The sequence below is a fragment of the Epinephelus moara genome, chromosome 3 (assembly GCF_006386435.1).
Source record: "Epinephelus moara isolate mb chromosome 3, YSFRI_EMoa_1.0, whole genome shotgun sequence".
Classification (NCBI taxonomy): domain Eukaryota; kingdom Metazoa; phylum Chordata; class Actinopteri; order Perciformes; family Serranidae; genus Epinephelus; species Epinephelus moara.
In genome coordinates, this window is record NC_065508.1 from 10,822,353 (window position 1) to 10,842,662 (window position 20,310).

Sequence of the window (20,310 nt, forward strand, 5' to 3'; positions counted from 1 at the left end):
GACCTCACAGTTCACAGTGCTAGTTTATGGTGTTTTACTATGGTACCATGACAAAATCCCAGCAAACATACAGTATAGCCTATCATTTTCCTGTGAAGTGTCCATTTGGTGACATTTCTTGTAGCCTCAAAATGATTTTACCGCACTGTTCCAGTTTGATTCATTTAGTTCCAACAACATTCCCAGTATGCGTCTAAATGACATTTCATGGATGAGTAAATAGGCCATCTGGTAGCATGCAGTGATGATTCCTGCTTTATTTTAAAGACCAAGCAGAGGACAGAAGAAGAAGAAATATCTATAGGAACCACACATTTTATTTTTATTTTTATAACAGGTAATATTTATAAAAGTTAAAGAGATAGCTTCTAGGAAATATCATTTGGAAACCACATTGAAATATTTTTTCAAACTCAAAACATTTTCACACAGTCAGAAATTGTTTTACGGGAACTTTTGCGATGGCTGTGACTCAAAATTTTAAGACAAATGTGCACATCTCCTCGTGAGGAAAGTTGCTTTTTTAGTATGGCTTACATCAGGGCTGCAACAAAGGATTATTTTCTCAATGAACTGATTAGTTGTTTGGTCTATAAAATGCCAGAAAATGATGAAAAATGTCGATCAGTATTTCCCAAAGCCCAAGATGACGTCCTCAAGTGTCTTGTTTTGTCCAAAAAACAAAGATATTCAGTTTACTCTCACAGAGGAGGGAAGAAAGCAGAAAATATTCACATTTAAGAAGATGGAATCAGAGAAATTAGTTGGTGATTAATTTTATAGTCGATAAATATTTGAATATTCATTGCTGCTCTAGCTCACAATAGGAGATAATGCTCTCTAGTAGTGCAACTGTTCTCGTTACCCATTAGTCTGCTGATTATTTAGTTTAGTCTATTTATGTTTTGGTCTATAAAATGTTAAAAAAAAAAATTAAATGGTTAAATTCCCATTGCCTCAAGGTGACATCCTGAGATGTCTTGTTTCACCTGATCAACAGTTCAAGCCCCAGTCTGTGCCTCTCATGTATTAACATACATTTTGGTCACAGAGTAACCGTCGGTATCTCTAAGAGATAATTAACTAGATGAAACCCTCTGGGTGACACTGACACTTAACGCTGTTCTGGCGGTATTTTCAGAATCCTCAAAGGCTCTTCTAGGCAGTTTAATTATCTTTTAGAGAAACTGACGGTTACCTCTGTGACTGGAGTGTACGCTAATACATGGGAGGCACAAACTGCAGCTATTCAAAACCCAAAGATATTCAGTTTATAATAACGTAAAACTGAAGAAAAGCAGGAAATCCTTACAAGTGAGAAGCTTGAGCTGAGGAATTTCTGCTGAGAAAAGAAATGACTTTGTTCTTCGACAGCTATTTTTATAATTAACTCATCAGTTAATTGTTTCAGTCCCATTTTCTCTCTTGTGACTTAAGTCAATGTCAAGGCTGATTTCCAAATTTTGACATGATTGAGCTCAGAGGACACGACACATGCATAGATCCTGGATGAACAATGCTGAGAACATACTGCGCAGTATAGGGTACTACAAATACATATTTTATTACATACAGTCTGGACCATATGGGATGCTTAATAAGAACAGGCTGTTACACATCAAAGGGAGTAAAGTAAAATATAAAGCCGATGCCTAATTTGAAAACATGGAATTTCAAATAACACTCGAGGCAGACTCAACAAAAGCGGCTGTTCAGTGGTCGCTGCGCTGGAAAGAGCAGAACATGCCATGTGTTTGACTGGCGAGAAATTGATTTTAGGGTTGAAGAAAACGCCTCATACCAACAATAAAGCCGATAGTTTGACAGCGAGTCAGGTTTGCTATCAAAGTTATTTATATCCAGACTGAGTTATCCACTTTTTGAGGATGACATGTAAACTATCACAGACTGAAACCACACATATATACAAAATGAAATGGAAATTAGAGCTTAAATACGAAAGGCTACAGCAAATCATAAAGACAGATAAGAGTAGTCCTGGAAGAGCCACAGATGTTGTGAAGTGGTTCACAGTGTACCACTGCTATTACTAATTAAAGAAATTCTCAATCCGCTAATAGCCTTTAGGTTTTATCAACCACTTGAATAATCCATTTAATGGACATGTCTGCTAAACTGACTCTCCTCCATTATCTCCACAGCATTTATGTTCATTTCTGACTGCAAAGGGTCCTTCTGAGTTTTTCTCAGTTGCATGCAAGGACAGATTTTCCAGCCCATCAGTTCATCATCCAGTACGAAAGAAAACATCTTTATGCATTAGCAGGTCAAATATGAATACACAGGATGCATCCTCTGTGTTCATGTGACATAAAGGGATTCAGATTACGACAGAAATATGGCTGTGGCATTCAACAGATTTTTTTTTGTGTCAAACTACTGTCTTAAAAGTCCAGTGTGTAGGATTTAGGGGGCTGTATTGGCAGAAAAGGAATATAATAACTATGTTTTTTTGTGTTTTCATTGCCTTAGAATAAGCTGTTTATATCTACAAAGGAAGTGGGTCCTCGTCTATGGAGATCACCATGTTACATTGCCATGTTTCTACAGTAGCCCAGAACGGACAAACCAAACACTGGCTCTAGATAGGACCATTCACATTTTTTGCATTAGCCACCGTAGTTAGCAGTCCCTCCACAATGTGCTGAACAGCATCAAAGAAAGACTGATTTGTAATGTGACAATGCTTTATTTAGTATTTTTACTGGTTGTAATCACCTCGTCTGTTTGTTGTTAAGAGGAAGAGACCTCTGCAGATAATTAGGCTCACTGTAAAAACCTCCTAACCAATGAACACTGAAGAAATTCTTACTGGGAGTTCACACTTGGCACGTGGGAGAAGTTTCAGCTGGTTGCCATCTGCAATCCTAACAACAAGATGCCACTGAATTCTTCACACTGCTCCTCAGAAGGTCAAGAATTAGTTTTCATGCTCAGTCATGCTCAGTCATGCATAGCCAGACCTCCACACTTTGTTTAAGCGCTGTGTCAGTACTGGAGAAGGCAAAGAGTGAAAGCAGGTGGTGGGCGGGGCACGGGGCCAGACGATGGGTGTGTTCCGCTTTGCATACTTTTAACTTTTAGTAGGTACTGCAGCTATCCATAAAAAGTATGTACTGTTGCATGCAGCATGCACATCGGGACATGCTACATTCTCATAACCTTTCGCCCTGAACTAAATTCATAACTGTGGAGGTTGTAGATAGTAGACAGCGAAATTACAACTGCAGTCCTCTGTCATTGTTATTTTCATTGTTGTTTGTAATATTTATGATTATTTTGTTCACTTAAACAGTCAATATTCCTATTATTACTATTCGACTGGTCATCAGTTACATCATGCACTCTCACCCGTCATTGTGATTTCTGACAGCTGTCAATCAGCTGTCATCTCTTTGCGGCTCAGTCAGTGTGATCTATCACATCGGATTATGGGTCAGAATAGCCAGAAAAGCATGCTGACTTGCATACTGAAAAGTCGGACCGTGCTGGTACATCCTGGTATTTTTGGCATACTACATTTGACATACTAAATCTTTTACTGGTATACTATATAGTATGGTAGTATGGGTAGCTAGAATCTTTAATTTTTTACTTTTTATGTGGGAATCCCATGTTCGACAAAATATTAATCATAACAGAGTATGTTACACATTTTAAAACATGCCCGGAGGGGACTTTGAACATATTATAATATATATGTAAATCTGAGCTTAAGTCCACAGTTTGAGCTGGTAAATGACAGAAACCTGAATCTGCAGAAATCATTTCCTATACCTCAGTCACACTTAAGTGTGGGGACTGAGTGGATGTAGGTTCTGTCTCATTTGTAACCACAGGTTTTAGCTTTTGGTTCAAATTCACTCCAGTAAAAATGCATCTCAGGTCTTTGTGGTACTGTCAGCACTCATATATTAGGTCCACAATATGTGTGAAATATAGGACATTTTCAGCATTTGAAGTTTTGACTGTTTCCATATACTGGATGATGGTGGACTGAGGGAAAGTGCAAAGAATGCAGAAGGCTCCATTTTTTTTTTTGTCTGTCTGTGTTCACACTGCAGATGAAAGTTTAAGGAGCTGTCAGTTCAGCTACATGTCAGAGGCACAATGTCAAATACGTGTAATGCAAGCAAAAGACGCAGAGGTACAAAAAGTGGACACATCAGGCACTGTAGGTTTATACTGATACTAGATATGGGTTATATCGTAGAATGAACAAATCTTGCAGTTTTCGTGTATAAATATAATTACTTAAAAGACTCTTTTAATACCTCCAAAAGCAAAAATAATACTGTGCAGTTCCTGTGGGTAAAAGGATGAAATAAACAAAACTGGAGTTTTTTGTGGTTGTGAAGCATGAATCATAGCCTAGAACTAAATTACAAAAAAACATTTACCTTAATATTAAAAACCAAACCTTTTTAAGAATCTGCAGAAACAACGATAACAACAAAAAAATCAATACCTAATCTTTTATGCTCCTGATATCACGTTGGCCTGCAGTGTGAACACAGCCCATCGACATCGGTACAAAGCTTCACCTGTTTTACATTTTCCTTCATTAATCACATGGCCTAAGGCAGTTTCTTTTTTACAAGCAGTCCCTGAGCCAAACTTCTCTACGTGGTCGTGGCCTCACAGCTGTTTACTTCCTGGTTGCCTGTGATTGGTCAGAAGTCACCATTTCACACACGACGAGCAGTTGAAATGATCCTTGGTGGTGTTGGTGTATCCAGACAGGACGAGGGAGCTGGGGTCTCGCTCCACCAGCGGGCTCTCCTCGTTGTTCAGGATGTGCCCAACCAAGCAGCGCGTCGCCTCGTCGATGTTTGCGTTCTCCTGAGAGAGGGAATAAGACAAGACAACAGTGAAGAAATCATGTACCCCATAGTCACTCCACACACAGCCATAGTGGCATGGCTCTATGGATGTGGGCCTGTCAGTCCACCACTTTGGTCCAGACTGAATCTCAAGAGCCACTGGATGGATTGCGATGAAATTTTCTACAGACATCTGTGGTCCCCAGAAGATGAACTTGAATGACTTTGTAGATCCTCTGACTTTTCATGTAGCGCCACCTTGAGGTTCAAATTTGTGGTTTAGACTAAAATATTTGACACCGACAGTATAAGTTGGATTGCTTTGAAATTAGCTTTAAATACTCAAGGTTTCTTAAGGACGAATTTTAATTACTCTGTAGATCCTCTGACTTTTCATCTAGCATCATCATTGGGTCAAAATTTCAATTATTCAGCATGATGATTTAGCAATGAGCGTCAACTGTAGTTTGAGTTTAGTGCTAATTAGCAAATGTTAGCATGCTAGTGGGCTAAACTAAGATAATGAATGTGGTAAATGTTATACCTCATAAACATCAGCATGTTAGCATTGTTATTTTGCACTTGTTAGCTTGCTCAAGTTTTGCTCAAACTAACCGCATACAGTGTCACAGAGCACGCTTGCATGGCTGTGGACTCTTTTAGCCCATTTCTACACATGTGCTGGCTTGGCTTAACTCAGTTCGACTGAGCGCATCAGCCCAGAGCAGCAGGGATTTCCATCTCCATAAAACAGAGCTGCCCACTTAACTGATGTCACACTTGGCTTGACTCAATGATTTTAAATGCATTGTTCTCTTTAGTGCTGTTTACTTTGAACTGTGCGAGCGCATGCCCTTCTCTTTTCTGTTTGCTTTTTTGAGACGCAGTTGAAACTGATAAAGTATCTGCTATGTCTGGCACCAACTTCATGCTGAATTGTTCCTGGATGATGACGAAGCCCATCTGATGTCACTCCATCCTGCTTAAAAGTGGTCTGGCACGTTTTGAGCCGAAGTCGGTTATGGTCTATCTTGGGCGTGATTTGACACAACTTTCTGTGTTAAATTGCGATTGGAAACGTAAATCAACACCGAATGGTTTGACTCGGTGTGGCTTAAACTGCCAATGGGAAAGTCCTAAAGTATTTATCTGTCATGCTGAAACAAAACAAAACAGAAGTCAGCAAACTAACTTGACAATGTCAGTTACACAACAATATGTTAGCTAGTTAACATTAGCTAACATTAGCCACCATGGGATAATGGTCATATCAGACCAACTCAGGCTCTAGCACCAAACCCAAAATGTGATGTGGGTGTTTTTTATTTATTATTCTCTAATAGGACGATTGTGTTATTTCTTCTTTCATCAACGGCCATATCTGTCCGCAAATGTCTACAGCAGCCCGTATCACAGTCCAAATGGTAAATACAGCAAATCAGACAGTCTGATTCTGACTTAATTGACTATCCGCCTTTTCATTCTGACATCGCAGACTAAACTAATGAGAAGTCAGGATGTCACACAATGTCTGAAACATTATTGTTTTTGTCCTGTCTGCTGCGCCTTTGTGTCCTCTAACTACACTACTGTCTCTGACTCCCACTCTGGTGTGTAACTCATTAGACAGGCTCTAGACGGCCAGTTCACACCAGACTGCAGACATTCCTCCATTTGTCTCTTCAGAAAATGCTTTCTGACTTTCAGTGTTTGTGCTGAAACACCAGACAGTAATTTTCAGAATCATTTATTTTTACAGTGAGCTTCTATTGTAATAGCATTGCTGTTATTTTAGCCAGTTAAATGTGTCGTTAATCTGACTGTGTAAATTATGTATAGTGCTGATGACTGTTATTTAGACCTGAATGAAGTCTTTTAGTCTTTGCCTCAAGTCAAGCAGCTTTACAGCTCAATCACAAAAGCCCTCCAACCTTTTATATTTGCATAGAAATCGCCAGTATATTAAAAGATTTGTGGAAACCACCACCTCAGTCTAACTCTTAATGTCTTTTCCACTGATTTGACTTCAGCCTCTTGTACCTTTGCAGAGGTCTCGAACCAGCCAACGAAGCCATTCTCCCTGCAGAAGGAGTCGAGTTTAGGTGACTGGGAAGACAGCTGGTCCGCCTTATTTGCCAAGAGTACAGCTGGAACTGGCCTCCCGTGGTTCAGGGTCACCTGAGGAGAGAGGAGAGAAGAGTTAGATGATGGTTGTACAAACTTTAATATCATATAATTTACTCTTTTGGCTATTTGATGTTTAACTAGGAGAAAAACATCATAAATCATAATTTCTGTAATATACCAAAACCGACAATACAACACGCATGCCCACACACGCAGCGATTGGCCAGGTATGTGATGGTGAGAAAGTAAGTAAGGTTTGAACTTCTCTCTCAGGCGTTTTAAAAGTTATTTCTCTAGATTCGAGTGGGGACCATTTTCCTTATTTGAGTAATTATCACCCCTCTGTATGATAGCAGGCTTAAACCAAACGCTTCTGTTGTTATACATGATTGGACGACACGTAGTATATTGACAACTTTATAGAAACTGTCAGACACTGCCCTCTATTTCTGATGTTGGAAAAGCTGTGAAGAGGGTGGTGGATGGGTGGGGGTTCAGATGCATCTGACTCACACTGTTGTTGAAGCACACTGGCACCTTAAGCAGTTCCCAGTGCACTCTCTGTTCCTTCTGCTGTGTGCAGGCTATTGGTGTCACCTTTCACAAACTTTGAGCACTGCAGCTGCAATTTTTCAAACAACCTACTTTTATCGAGCCCTGGTCTTTGGAGCTGTTAACACACATGGGCTCTGTTCACACCTGGTATCAACATGCATCTCAGGTGATCGGATTACAAGTGGACAGCTTAAAATACAGATGTGAATGCACCCAGTGCTTTGTCACTGCGTCGCTCAGATCACATTTGGAGGTGGTTTGAACCACCTAAGGCCACACTCTTTCAGCAGTGTGCACACTAATGTGTCCTGAGCCACATTAAATGACTACATATTTAAATTATGTCCTCTGTGTAGTGTCTGTAGAGACCCACAACACCCTGTAAGATGATGGAATGACTTCCTTTGCAGCTGAAGTAGGCTAATCCTTTGCATTGTTGGAGGGGACAGTGATGGGGATGAGAGAGCCATCTATTGCTTCCCTGCACTGGAGAACACCCATTTCTCCTCGAAACCATCCATAGTCTCCCACAGTCTGTGGCAAACTACAAAATTGGAGCTGAAGTGTGCGAATAATACAACAAACCTCCCGCTGATTAACAACGCATTCGGTCTTTGCAAATCGAAATGATGTAGGACTACTTGTTTATTTGCATATGGAGCAGGAAGTGAGATCCTGTCACAAGTGGTCATTTGAGGTGCATGTAGAGAAGCAAGCGCATTTTACATTGCTTGTTCAAGTACCACCGTTATTCCACCTTGTTGTTCTTTATAAAATGGATGATCACAGAATGGAAGGACAGACTTGCCTCACCTTTAAGATGGCAGCGTAGGTAGCAACAGCGCCAAATCGACAGCTGGCAGTATGGGACTATGAATGGGACATGTGTGATGTTTTTATGACGTGTTATTTGTGTGTTCCACCGCCAGGAGATTAAAAAAGCAGCTAACTCAACTAAGTAGAACAGCAACGGAAAATGTCCACAAACTATAGAGACGATGAAGTCCGGATGCTCCTCACCCTCTCCTCCTTGACATGATTATTGTTTAGGGACAGCTGCAGACGCATATCTAATATGTCACACTAGAGGCACCCGTCATGTCCCATTTGCTTCTGGGACGCCAGCATGCTGTCTGAAATCACACCATGGGGCGGCATGATACTGCTGTTGTTTACTTCTGTGTAAAAATGCAAAGGCGGCATAAAGAAGGGACTTTGTAGCGGCACTTTGGTGCAACCTGTGTGTAAAAGGGGCTGCATTCTGATGCCTGGTGTGAACAGACAGCCTCACAGCTGTCCACTTGTGATCGTGACATCCAAGAAGCATAATAATGCCAGGTGTAAACAGCTGTTACACCCTTTTTTAGCATAATCTCACTTATTTACACTAAAATGTGGATGATGCCTCTGCGATATCTGTGAGCTAAGCTTTCCTGTTTACTAGAAATCTATCTCATGTAACTATAACAACACCACCGCCCTCACCTTAACTCCAACTGTGGCGTGAACTGTTGTTGTGTGTGCTTGTGACCGGCCATGTGCAGGTGTAGTGTGAATTATTACACCTCTTCCAAGAGACAGAATGACAGGAGAGAAAGTTTGTGCTGACCTTGGAGTCCAGATCATCCTTCCACTTCAGCACTGCGTCAAACGTGGAGGCCCTCGTCACGTCAAACACCACCAGAGCTCCCACCGCCTCCCGGTAGTAGACACGAGTCATGTTCCCATAACGCTCCTGTCCTGGGACGCACGGCACAGGACAGCCATCAGACACACACATATTTGTGTAAAGATGCCTTTCAAGTCTGTTAAATTAGATCAACTCACAGCACGGTGTATTAGTGACGAATACAGCGTGTGTGTATGTGTTTATTCTACAGTAGCTGCCATCATGTGACTGATATTATGAGCATGGGATCACTTGAGTCACAGCCAGGCACAAGATCTACATTCCTCGACCAGGCTTCAAATGACAGGGAGGGACCCAGGCGTCCACTCTCACTGCGAGTTCACATCAGCCACTGAAAAATATCTACATCTTGTAAAGTTATGTTTGTTTGTCACTGAATCATAAAGTGAAAACAAGTTTAGAAAGTGTTGTTTTTGTGCAGCAGTCTGTCATGTTTCAAGACACTGTTGACAGGAGCTGATTGTATTGGAAACCAGTTAGTTTGATCTTACTGCACTGGCAGAAAATAAGACTTAAGGACTCAGAAATTGTTCTGCAGTACAATCCAACTACCATTTTATATATGTTTTAATGTTTCAAACACTTATCCTGTAGTAGCTTTAAAGTTTCCACAGCTGGTGAGGGAGAAACAAAAGCTTTCTGTCCCCAAAAATCCCAAACCACAGAGAATAAATCCCGCAGAGCTTTACAGTTTTAACAATCACCTGATGCAAACAGTGAGCTCGTAAACCAGGATGTGCTGGTTAAAGTTTGACAGACCTGCTATGTCCCACAGCTGCAGCCGGATCACAGTGTCATCGTCCCACTGGAGCACCTTCAGGGCGAAGTCCACCCCGATGGTGGCTCGGTAGTGCTGGGAGAAGATCTGGTGCACGTACCGCTTGATGATGGACGTTTTCCCGACTCCCAGGTCCCCGATGACCAGGACTTTGAACAGGAGCTCCTGCTGCATGGCTGCAGCTCTGCAGAGAGAAACTCCTCAGTAGAATTACAGAAACCTTTTATGAATACCGGTGCGCACAAAACTGTAAACTGGCTGTGGTGAAGTCAAGGACAGTGAAGTAAGTAGGGCATTTTCTTCCGTCCAACACACTACGCACTATTTTTCTTATTCTGATCCAATATCGTCGAGATTTGTGAAAGAAGAGGTGAAGCTCGCCTCAGATCACTGCAGTCCACCCGTTTAATCACACAACACCCTCTGGGTCAGTTCACTTCTCGGCCAACTCTCAGCTCCTGGAAGCAACTCCCAACACAGGCTGTTAACTGGTGGTGCGTTCAAGCGCTCCTCGTAAAACTTCAGGATTTGTCACACAGCCGAGTGCGTTTTCTCCAATGTGCCCAGGACCTTTAGAGTCTGCATGGTACAGATTTAACTTGTTTGGTCATACAGTATGTCGTGAATGTTAAATTTGATTTGCAGCAACACTAAAACATTTCCCTGCTGTAGTTTTATTGTGTTTTTTGCAGTTGGAAAAGATAAAAATTTCCACAAGGGTTTAACAGACAGATTTTACAGTATCTGGCAGCCCCTGATCAATTATGTCAAGAGCCTGACCTCTCTTTCCCCAGGAGGACTACCTTGCTGAGATGGGTATTAAATATAACAGCTGAACATTGAAAATCTGCCAACAGCTTATTATGCACTGCAATGACCCATACATGTACACTTACCGCTCTCATAATTTTATTTTTATTTATCCTATATTTATTTTATTTTATTCACCTATTTATTTTTGTTATAAGTGTATTTATTGCTTTTTTTCTCCCCTCTGTTTTACATTAATGCACCTCAGTCATTATTCTTATCATTAACTGATATGCATTGTTATCATCATAATTCCTCAACCTCAGATGAGGGAGATGTGAGGAGGTGGGTGCGGGTTCATTATGGGAATAACTCACATCACTAAATGGTTTTGCATAAGTAATATTCTCATATGTGACTTTAACTCCCACCAAAGTCATTTTCTGGTTAGATATCCCTTCGTTATATGAGTGCTGGTAACAAAAATATGTCATACACCAAAATACAGTAAAAAGTGATAAAGAGGGAAGGGACAAGTGCTTGGTAGGTGGAACCAAGTTATTTTTTTGTAAGTCACAGGTAAGACTCAAGTCTTTGCACTCGTGTCCCAAGTCAAGTCCTTAGTCCTAAACTTTGAAGCTAGGACTAAGGACTTGACTAATAAAATATGTTCATTAATAAAGTTTGATAGGCTACTGTCATGGGGGAAAAACTGTAACATTGATACACAACATTTTTTATATGCTGACAATCTATTTTTCTATTTATAATATGTAGCCTAACATTTTGAGGCCAAACAAGTCAGATTATAACTGCTCTGCTTTGTGGCCTTTTTTAAAACTTTAGTCTGCTTAATTAATGTATGATCTATTTTATATTTGTTTCTATTTTATTTTGAACTGGTGTTCATTAAGCTGTTTAGCTGCTTAATGTCCCTCCCAGTTATGGAGCAGGATGTAAGGGAGACACCCCCACTGTTGTCATGTCTCCTTCTTAGTAGTTGCTTAGTTTAGTTGCTTTATTTGCTGTAACTATATATTATTGGATTGTTTTTATATCAATAAAGATTCAAATAATGACATTAGCAATAAAACTACTACTACTCTCCTCCTACTACTACTACTAATAGTAATAATAATAATCATTTAAAAAGTAAATATTGGTATAAAGTATACTCTATTCACTTGGGAAAAAATATTTGCCCCGTTTTTCTGAATTAAGGAGATTATTATCTCTGAATTTTGAGAAAAGCTCTCATTGAAAAAAAAAAAGTTTTTCAGAATTAATAAGATCATCTTAGAATTATGATTCAAGTTTTTATGAGGGGAAAATTAGCAATTGTTCTCCTGAATTACCTCTTTGTTATCTCGAGTGAATGCTTTATGCCTTTGTATAATTTTGTGAGCAATGCTAAATTATTTATTAATTTGCGCTGACACCGTAGTGACGATTTTGTTTTCTTCCTACAGCCTTTGAAGGCAGCAGCGTGACCCTGAGGATTGTCGGTGCGCTGCCGTGCGCACAGTTACGGTAGTGGTGCTGATGAGGGCGAGGAGGAGATGTGTGATGCTGCTGTTGTGTCCTGCTGCCATTTCATCCGCCGACCGATCCTCACGGAAATATCAAATGCGGAGTGGAACCATCTCGGATCATCTCTCGGTTTAAACACTCCACAGGCTGCTCTCGTCCCTAAAAACGGGTCACGTGCTGATGTTGGACACGAGGCCTGGTTAATGTGATGCTTGTTATTGGCGGGTTATTTCTGTAACACCACCACTGCTGCTCTACAGGATCATTTGTAGGAATCATCGATATGGGGTTTGTTTTTTACAGACACTGAGCTCTTAACTTTAAGGTAGGTTATTATTTATTGTTCTTTATGAGACTGTTGACTGAATATTCATGTTGTAAGTAAACAACAGCCATACTGGGATTAAGCTAAGTGGGTTGGGCCTCATGATCCAAACAATTTACTCATATTTTTTGTATAAACTTTGCAGGATTTCTTATTATGAGTGACACTGAAGGTCTTCTAGGAACATGTGTTATCAGCTAGCAGCCATGTTTAGCAGCTATCTCTTCATTAAGCTCATGTTTGGCTCGGTTCAAGGCCTCATTGTGTGTTATTGCTGTCTAACAACCAGCCTACTATCCACATGGGGGCTGACTATGCCAATGTTTATTGAGTTGGAGAGGAGTGGCCTCCCCCCTCCCTCCTTCCCCTCAAATTAGATCACCCAACTGTAAATCACATGGACACTGCTGAGATGATCTGAGCCTATTATTCTCCTCATGGTGGCAGCCATAATCCAAAAGTGAACCATGTGGTCGACGCAGTCTGGGGATTAAATGCACATTTGTTTTAATCTGAATCTATTTGAACACATCCTCTGTTTCTATAGAGCAGGGTGTCATTCTGTTGTTTGTAGAGGCTTTAAAGATCATGTTTTAGATTTCATATATTGTGAAGATAATTCTGTAGTGGTTTTGAAAGACAGAGCCTTAAAATGCTCTGCAAATGATCAACATTTTCTCATCACACTTAGCAAATAAGTAGCTTTGGAACAATTTACATTCCAGTTTTATTTATCAGTACAGATGATAAGATGTATAAGAACAGATCAGAGCAATCTGTTATGCTCTATATACTATGGATTAGGGCTGAAAAATTAAATGATTGTAAACTCTTTGGGTTTTGGATAGTTGGTCACACACTATAAGACATTAATCCATAACATGACTGATGATTTAATGATTTTATTTTCTAACAGATTGTATTTTGGTGAGACATGGAGACGATATGGCTTTATCAGTTTCGCCTGATCGTCATCGGTGACTCCACGGTCGGCAAGTCGTGTCTGATCCGGAGGTTCACTGAGGGCCGCTTTGCCCAGGTGTCAGACCCAACCGTGGGGGTGGACTTCTTCTCTCGCCTGGTGGAGATCGAGCCGGGCAAAAGAATCAAACTACAGATTTGGGACACTGCAGGACAGGAGAGGTTCAGGTAAAGGCAGAGCTCTTCCATGCTTTTCACTCATTCACAAAACAGCATCATTAACCTATTTATTTTTATATAGTAAGTGTTTAAGTACCTTTTCTTTTCACATTACATAAGCACATTTACCCCCAACCTTGTCCCAGTCCTGTTGGATGTCTCCATAGAAAAAAAAAGTAGTATGTCATAAAAGGAAGTCGTGCAAAATGCCATAATAAAGTCATAGTATAATACGCCTTAAAAAGTCATAAAACAGTCATAGTATAATATGCCATAAAAATGATACAAAAAAAATATGATGAAAAAGTCAGTATGATATGCCATAAAAAAGTAAAAAATGTTTTTTATAAATAAAAAGAAAAAAACAGGCAAAGTATAGTATGCCATAAAAATGTCAGATTAAAGTCATAGCACAGTATGACATAAAAAGTCATAACAATTTCTTAGTCAGTTAGTTAGTAAACCAATAAAAATTAATGCAAAAGTCATAGTGTAGAGTGAAATAAAAAGTCATAGTATAGTATGCCATAAAAAGTCATACACATTTCCTGGTATAAATTAATGAAAAATGTTGTTAAAAAAAAAAAAGTCATAGTATAGTATGTCATAAAAATAGTCATTAAAAGTTTTAGATTAAAGTCATTAAACATGTAAAAAGAAAAGTCATAGTATAGTATGCCATGAAAAGTCAAAAATATCATAGGATAAAGTCATGAAAAATGTCACCAAAAAAAGTCATACAATAGTATGTTATAGAAGACAGTATAGTACTTCATAAAAAATATAATTTAAAATGTCAGAGTATGGTATGCCATCAAAATTCAGAAAAAAACCACAGTATAAAGTCATGAAAAAAGTCATAGTATAGTATGTCATAAAAAATATTTAAGTCTCAGTGTGAAGTCATGAAAAATGTTGTAAAAAAAAGTCATAGTATAGTATGTCTTAGAAGTATTAATAAAAATCCTGCAAAATGTAAAAAAAAAAAGTCATACAATAGTATGTCATAGAAGTCAGTATAGTGCTTCATTAAAACAGAATTAAAAAGGTCATAGTATGTCATCAAAATTCATAAAAAGTTCACAGTATAAAAGTCATGAAAAACATAGTATGTGACTTTATGTAAGTATGCCATAAAAAAGCATTTAAAAGTCTCAGTGTGAAGTTGTAATATAATATGCCATAAAAATGTCATTAAAAAAAGTCATAGCATAGTATGTTATTGAAAGTCATAAAAGAATTCATAACATAATGTCATGAAAAGTGTAAAAAAAAACAGTCATCGTGAAGTGTGCCATAAAGAAGTCATAGTATTGTATGTCATAAAAAGGGCCATAGTGTAGGACACAGTTTCTTAAACTGTGGGCCAGTGGTGACACTCAGGAACATTTTGTGCAGCCACTGAACATGACAGGAAATGCATGCGTTATATTTTCTCACTTAGCAACCACTGAAAACAGCGCCCCCCTAACAAGCGTCTGTCAAGTTAGGAATGACAACTTGTAGAGAGCTACTGTTGGCACTTCCCTAGTGTCGCTGTCATTACAGTCTGTCATCAGTGCTGGTGATGTTAGCTGAAGGCAGGGATTTCCATAGAAGACTTTGCAGTTTCATGTGGAATTGAGATGGAAAAATATTTTGTTATGTGTGCAATTTTCCTGTGCGGCCGTCCATCATATGCAGGCTCCATTAAAATGGCACTCAAGTCTTCAAAACGTCAGATCACCTGATGTAAAATTTCAAAAAAGGATCACGAGTATACTTTAATTTCACAAAAAAAGGCTCAGTAATTTCTTAAAATGGCTGGAAGCTGTGGTGTTCGGCAAACATTATTCAAACAGGAGTAAATAGTGTATTTGTTGGGGACTGTGTTCTACAGTGGTTTTTATTTTCAGCACAATCCCTATGTCTGTATTTCAAGGTCTATCACCAGAGCTTACTACCGTAACTCCGTTGGTGGGCTCTTACTCTTCGACATCACAAACCGCCGCTCCTTCCAGAACGTCCATAACTGGCTGGAGGAGGCCCAGAGCCACGTCCAGCCGCACAACATTGTCTTCCTGCTGGTCGGTCACAAGTGTGACCTGGAGGCCCATCGTCAGGTGACCCAGCAGGAGGCAGAGAAGCTGGCAGGGGCCTACGGGATGCGCTATGTGGAGACATCGGCACGGGAATCCATCAACGTGGAGAAGGTGTGGATGAGATTTGACTTTTTCTTCATAGTGTGTGTTAAGCTTCACAATCTGGTTTTAATTTTGTTTCTTTTTCACAAGGCGTTTGTGGATCTGACGAGGGACATCTTTGAGCTGGTACGGACCGGGGACATCAAGATCCAGGATGGCTGGGAGGGCGTCAAGAGTGGATTTGTTCCCAACACCGTCCATTCCTCCGAGGAGGTCACCAAGGGCAGCCGGCAATGCTTCTGCTGATTTATCTGGCTGCAGCATGTGGGGGTGACAGGTAGTAATACTCCAGTGGACTCCATCTGTAGGAGATCGCTCTCTCTCGCCTTGGCTGCACTCAGGCCAGTTTTTCGGGACTTGTAATATTTCCCCTGCTCAGTAACACACTTCTATATTTGAGACACTGTTTTAACTTTGGGGTGCCTGTTCATGGCTCTTCGTTGATGTCACTAACAGGCGTAGAAGCACAAGAAGCATCCTAACCCTCTCACTGTTCTGTGTGCATGTGTGTGTGACTGTAATAACCCTGCTGTCTTTGCAGCTCTTACCAAACCTTCCGCTTTACTGCACTTTTTGGCCTTTCCTGATGTGTACAGTTATACTCCAGTTGTTGCCACACTTCTCTTAAAGACTGATAATGTCAGTGTAGTGTGTTTATGCTCTCATGTTAATTTAAATCTGAATCAGTGATGCCAAGACTGAGCCATGCCTCGTCCTTTTCACGCATAATACTCAGAATATACTGCATCCTTGTACAGACTATAACCAGTGAGAGACGAGACAGAAAGAGATGTTCACTGATTGTACTGCACTAAATCCAAGTGGCTTAATACATGAAGAGAGCAGACGATAATGACGATGAACTCAAACTGAACCAAAGTTTGAGACTCTGTCATGTTTGTCTGACTGCGACCTGCTGACGACTGCTGGAGGAAGAGTTTGCACTGTGAAAAAGGAAAAAGCTTCTGTAGCTGCTCACTGATAGCCATTATTACCTGATCATAGCAAGGACTTTTTTATCTATATGGTAAGTACCCATGTTCATGTTTACTGCTCTGTGTTGGTTTACTGGTGAGAACCGTAAAGCCTTTTGTATGGAACCCCAAAGAGCCCAATATTGAATACGTAAAAAAAATAATAGACTGTTTTATTTCATAATGAATTTTGTTCTCAATGACCGTTTATTTCATGTGACATTTTGTCGCGTACTGTTGCTCTTCATGACAGTGATGGTTCAACAGCTGCTGTCAAATTTAACCAGTGAGCTCCAATTCGCTCAAGTTAGCTCAACTTGCTTTGCTCGGGGGCCATTTTTGCAAAATGACAGGAGGCCAGGGGCCGGTTAGAGAAGTATTTCACTGCAGTAGAAAGACACAAAAAATTTTGAAAGTGCTGCTACAGAAAGGATGCTTTTGCTCAAGAGGGAGAAAACCTACAACTACCAGAATGCACTGTGCCACACCAGACCAATAAACGCTCCCACTGGTGGGTGATGTAATGTGATTATGTCCAAATGGTGACTGGTAATAGATCGTTTGTCGAGTGTAGACCCTTTTACAGCCAAGGTCACAATGACGTCAGTTTGGTAGCTGGAGGCAAAACACGACTCCACCACAGGCGACATAGGAGTCTTAAGATGTCATCTTGTTGTGTTATTGGGAGCCAGAATGAAGGAGTCATGGCTCAAAACTTAAATTTTATCGGATACCAGCCGCCACAGCCTATCAACAAAAGCAAAGACAACTATGGCTAAATGTGATAAGACGCAAGGACTGGACGGAGGTGATCATTAAAAATGTTTGCATTTGCAGCTCACACTTCAAATCAGGTTAGGGAGAAAGTATTTCCTGTTGTAGGGATGAATAACGTTACATGTAGTAAATGTTATCATGCTCACCTCATCAGAAATTGGGGAGGCATTACGAGGAATGTTGGATTTCTCCATAACGCTAATGTTAGCTTTGATAGCAATCAATAGTCCCCCCAGACAGAGTCCACTCTGCCTTTCTAAGAATGCGGTACTCTGGATAACCGAACGATACATTCAGACAGCGCATCGAATCTATACACGGTCCAGTTTGTGCCAGAGTGCGCTCTGGCACTCGGAATGAATATTTCTGAATGCACCACTCGCATTATCTTCCTCCACTGTCTAAAACAAATGAACAGAACTTGCTAGCTAGCACTAGCTAAAGTTTGTGGAGAATTGTTTTGCCTCCAGCTAAGCCCCGCCCCCCAAAAAATGTCATTGTGTTTGTTAACAGTAAAAGTGCAGAATGCAGAAATGCAGAAAATGTGGAAGTACAGCCTGTAGTTCGAGGAACACCCCAAGAGCCAGCGATTACATAAGTTACATCAATCGTCAGAGTTTCACCGCAGGGCAAGGAGGGATATCGAGGCACTGGTTTGATGGAGGGAAGTTCACCACAGTTCATTTATACACACTGCCCACACTGTTTTGATAGAAACTGGTTAAAGTCGGAGAAGTATCCCTTTAATGAACAAAGAATAATATTTATCGGATAAAATAGATAAATGAGGCAAATTCCACACAGCAGTTGGGAACGTTTGTAGGATTTAAGGACATTCGGAGCCCATGTCGAGGGGTCCAGGGATCAAACAAGTTATATTGGGAAGAGTTTTACACACTCTGGCACCTTATTTACATTTAAAGTCCAAAAATTCCCAGTGTGTATCAATGTATCAATGTATCAATGTATCGAGGGCCAGATTTCTCTCACGGGCTGCAAACTGAGAATCACTGTTTTAAGTCTTGCTACGCCAGGCTGCATATGCTAACTACCTAGCTGGCTAACTAGCTTAGAGGAGTTGTTGTGAGCTTGTTATTAGCAGTGTTAGCTAGGTACTGCTGGCAACCACACTGAAAGACTTTCTCTCTGTGAATAGCATCTTTGGGATCAGAGTTCTGCCAAGGTAACTCTAAATGAACCAGCTAGCTGATGCTGGTGATCGGTAATAATTCAAGCTCACAACCACACTTAGCTACTTAGCTAGCTAGTGAGGTAGCATGTGCAGCCTTGTTAAGCTGCACAGGAGATTTTAGTCTTGATGTCCGTGTACTGTGTTTAATTACAGCAGGTACCTCTGACTGGTTCATTCAGAATAACTTGGACAACGTTGTTGCTCTGGCTAACTGGAGCTAATTGGCTTAGTTTTACAGCAGCTAATGAGCCGTCTTTAGAGAGGCTGAGGGCTTTTGATTGGCTGATCATGAACACCATCATGACATAAAACATACTTTTGAAAAATGGCATTTATTTTAAAAAATCCATTGTCAAATAAAAAGGAACTCCAATAATTTCACAAAAAATATTTGATTCATAAATTGTTTAACTGTTTTTAATATTGAACACTTTGGGGATCCATAATTTGGAAACTGATTTCATGAGTTTGTTGAACATGGAGCCCGCTCTTAAACATACACCTTCAGGTGATAATCTTCTCTCACACTTATGCCTACAATCCATTTATCGATTCAATCATAACCATGTCTATAATCAATGCATGTCTTCATTTAAACTCAAATTTTCCAAAGAAAGAAAACAATTTTTTATTTTTGATATAATGTAAATAGCCATTTCACTCAGCACCTGGAGTCAGGATAGAAAGAGCAGAATTAATGACAATACAAAAATGAATTAGGATTATTTTAACCCCTCTACAGGTGCACAGACTTCAGGGCAGATTGCTGGCATTAATATTCACTAATAACAGTTTAGAAACTACAATCAATGAGTTCATGTGATTTAACCGTGCAGTGGAAGTGTCTTTCGAGTGCCTTTTGGAGGAAAGAAGCCTAATTAGCACACACAGTCAACTTCCTGTTAATAGATCCAACTCTTTATCCTGTGAATATTAAACTGTAAGGTGACAAGAAACACATTGGTATCACATTAGGCAACCTGTAAATAATTTATTTGAAACCAAACCCTGACAAAGTTGACTTGATGTTGTTGTGACTCTGGGATTATTATAGCACAAGTGTCATCAATAGGAAATGCCTGGAGACATTAATAAAGATTTGCCTTGTGCAAAAAAAAAAATTGGAGATAGGCTGCTTTTTGTGGCATTAAACTGACATTGGTGTTGTGTAACAAGCAGTCAGTATTGGGTCATAGCATCAATGAACAGATCGGCGTAATGCTGTGTGCAACCACTGGAGGGCAGCCTTAGTGTGTGGAGATGGAGGGCAGAGAGACAAGCTGTTTAAACACTTTTTTGGTTTTTGGGGTTAAATGATGACTTATGTATTCTAAAACCTTTCAAAACATTTGTCATGGGTTAGTTAAACAGCCTAAAGGTAGTCATTTTGTTGCTGGCTGAGCACATTGTTAACATAGTGAGGAGGAGTTACTGGTGACTTATGG

At 40.0% G+C, this 20,310-nt stretch overlaps 3 protein-coding genes across 3 annotated transcripts in view; 1 reads left to right on the forward strand and 2 right to left on the reverse strand.

Moving 5' to 3' along the window:
• snx12 (sorting nexin 12) overlaps nt 1–20,310 on the reverse strand; it is a 78,273-nt gene that overhangs the window by 26,386 nt on the left and 31,577 nt on the right. The window lies entirely within an intron of this gene.
• Nucleotides 315–10,457, reverse strand: LOC126388220 (ras-related protein Rab-38-like). Its single transcript, XM_050041202.1, has 4 exons — nt 9,976–10,457; nt 9,136–9,266; nt 6,885–7,022; nt 315–4,863 (listed from the first exon to the last, which is right to left on the reverse strand). The coding sequence occupies exons 1-4, from the start codon at nt 10,166–10,168 to the stop codon at nt 4,702–4,704; spliced, it is 624 nt and encodes a 207-aa protein (XP_049897159.1). The 5' UTR covers nt 10,169–10,457; the 3' UTR covers nt 315–4,701.
• On the forward strand, nt 12,238–20,041 carry LOC126388219 (ras-related protein Rab-39B-like). The gene is made up of 4 exons (XM_050041201.1): nt 12,238–12,599; nt 13,516–13,748; nt 15,661–15,931; nt 16,013–20,041. Exons 2-4 carry the CDS (start codon nt 13,534–13,536, stop codon nt 16,166–16,168), a joined length of 642 nt encoding a protein of 213 aa, XP_049897158.1. The 5' UTR covers nt 12,238–12,599; nt 13,516–13,533; the 3' UTR covers nt 16,169–20,041.

What these genes read in the sequence shown, in the direction of transcription:
- LOC126388220 (XM_050041202.1), bottom strand. Translation starts at nt 10,168, where the DNA reads ATGCAGCAGGAGCTCCTGTTCAAAGTCCTGGTCATCGGGGACCTGGGA. An exon ending in AGGATGATCTGGACTCCAAG is followed by an intron (nt 7,023 to 9,135) that starts GTCAGCACAAAC and finishes CTCTCTCCTCAG; the next exon opens with GTGACCCTGAACCACGGGAG. An exon ending in GGTTCGAGACCTCTGCAAAG is followed by an intron (nt 4,864 to 6,884) that starts GTACAAGAGGCT and finishes TCCCTCTCTCAG; the next exon opens with GAGAACGCAAACATCGACGA.
- LOC126388219 (XM_050041201.1), top strand. Translation starts at nt 13,534, where the DNA reads ATGGAGACGATATGGCTTTATCAGTTTCGCCTGATCGTCATCGGTGAC. An exon ending in GCAGGACAGGAGAGGTTCAG is followed by an intron (nt 13,749 to 15,660) that starts GTAAAGGCAGAG and finishes CTGTATTTCAAG; the next exon opens with GTCTATCACCAGAGCTTACT. An exon ending in AATCCATCAACGTGGAGAAG is followed by an intron (nt 15,932 to 16,012) that starts GTGTGGATGAGA and finishes CTTTTTCACAAG; the next exon opens with GCGTTTGTGGATCTGACGAG.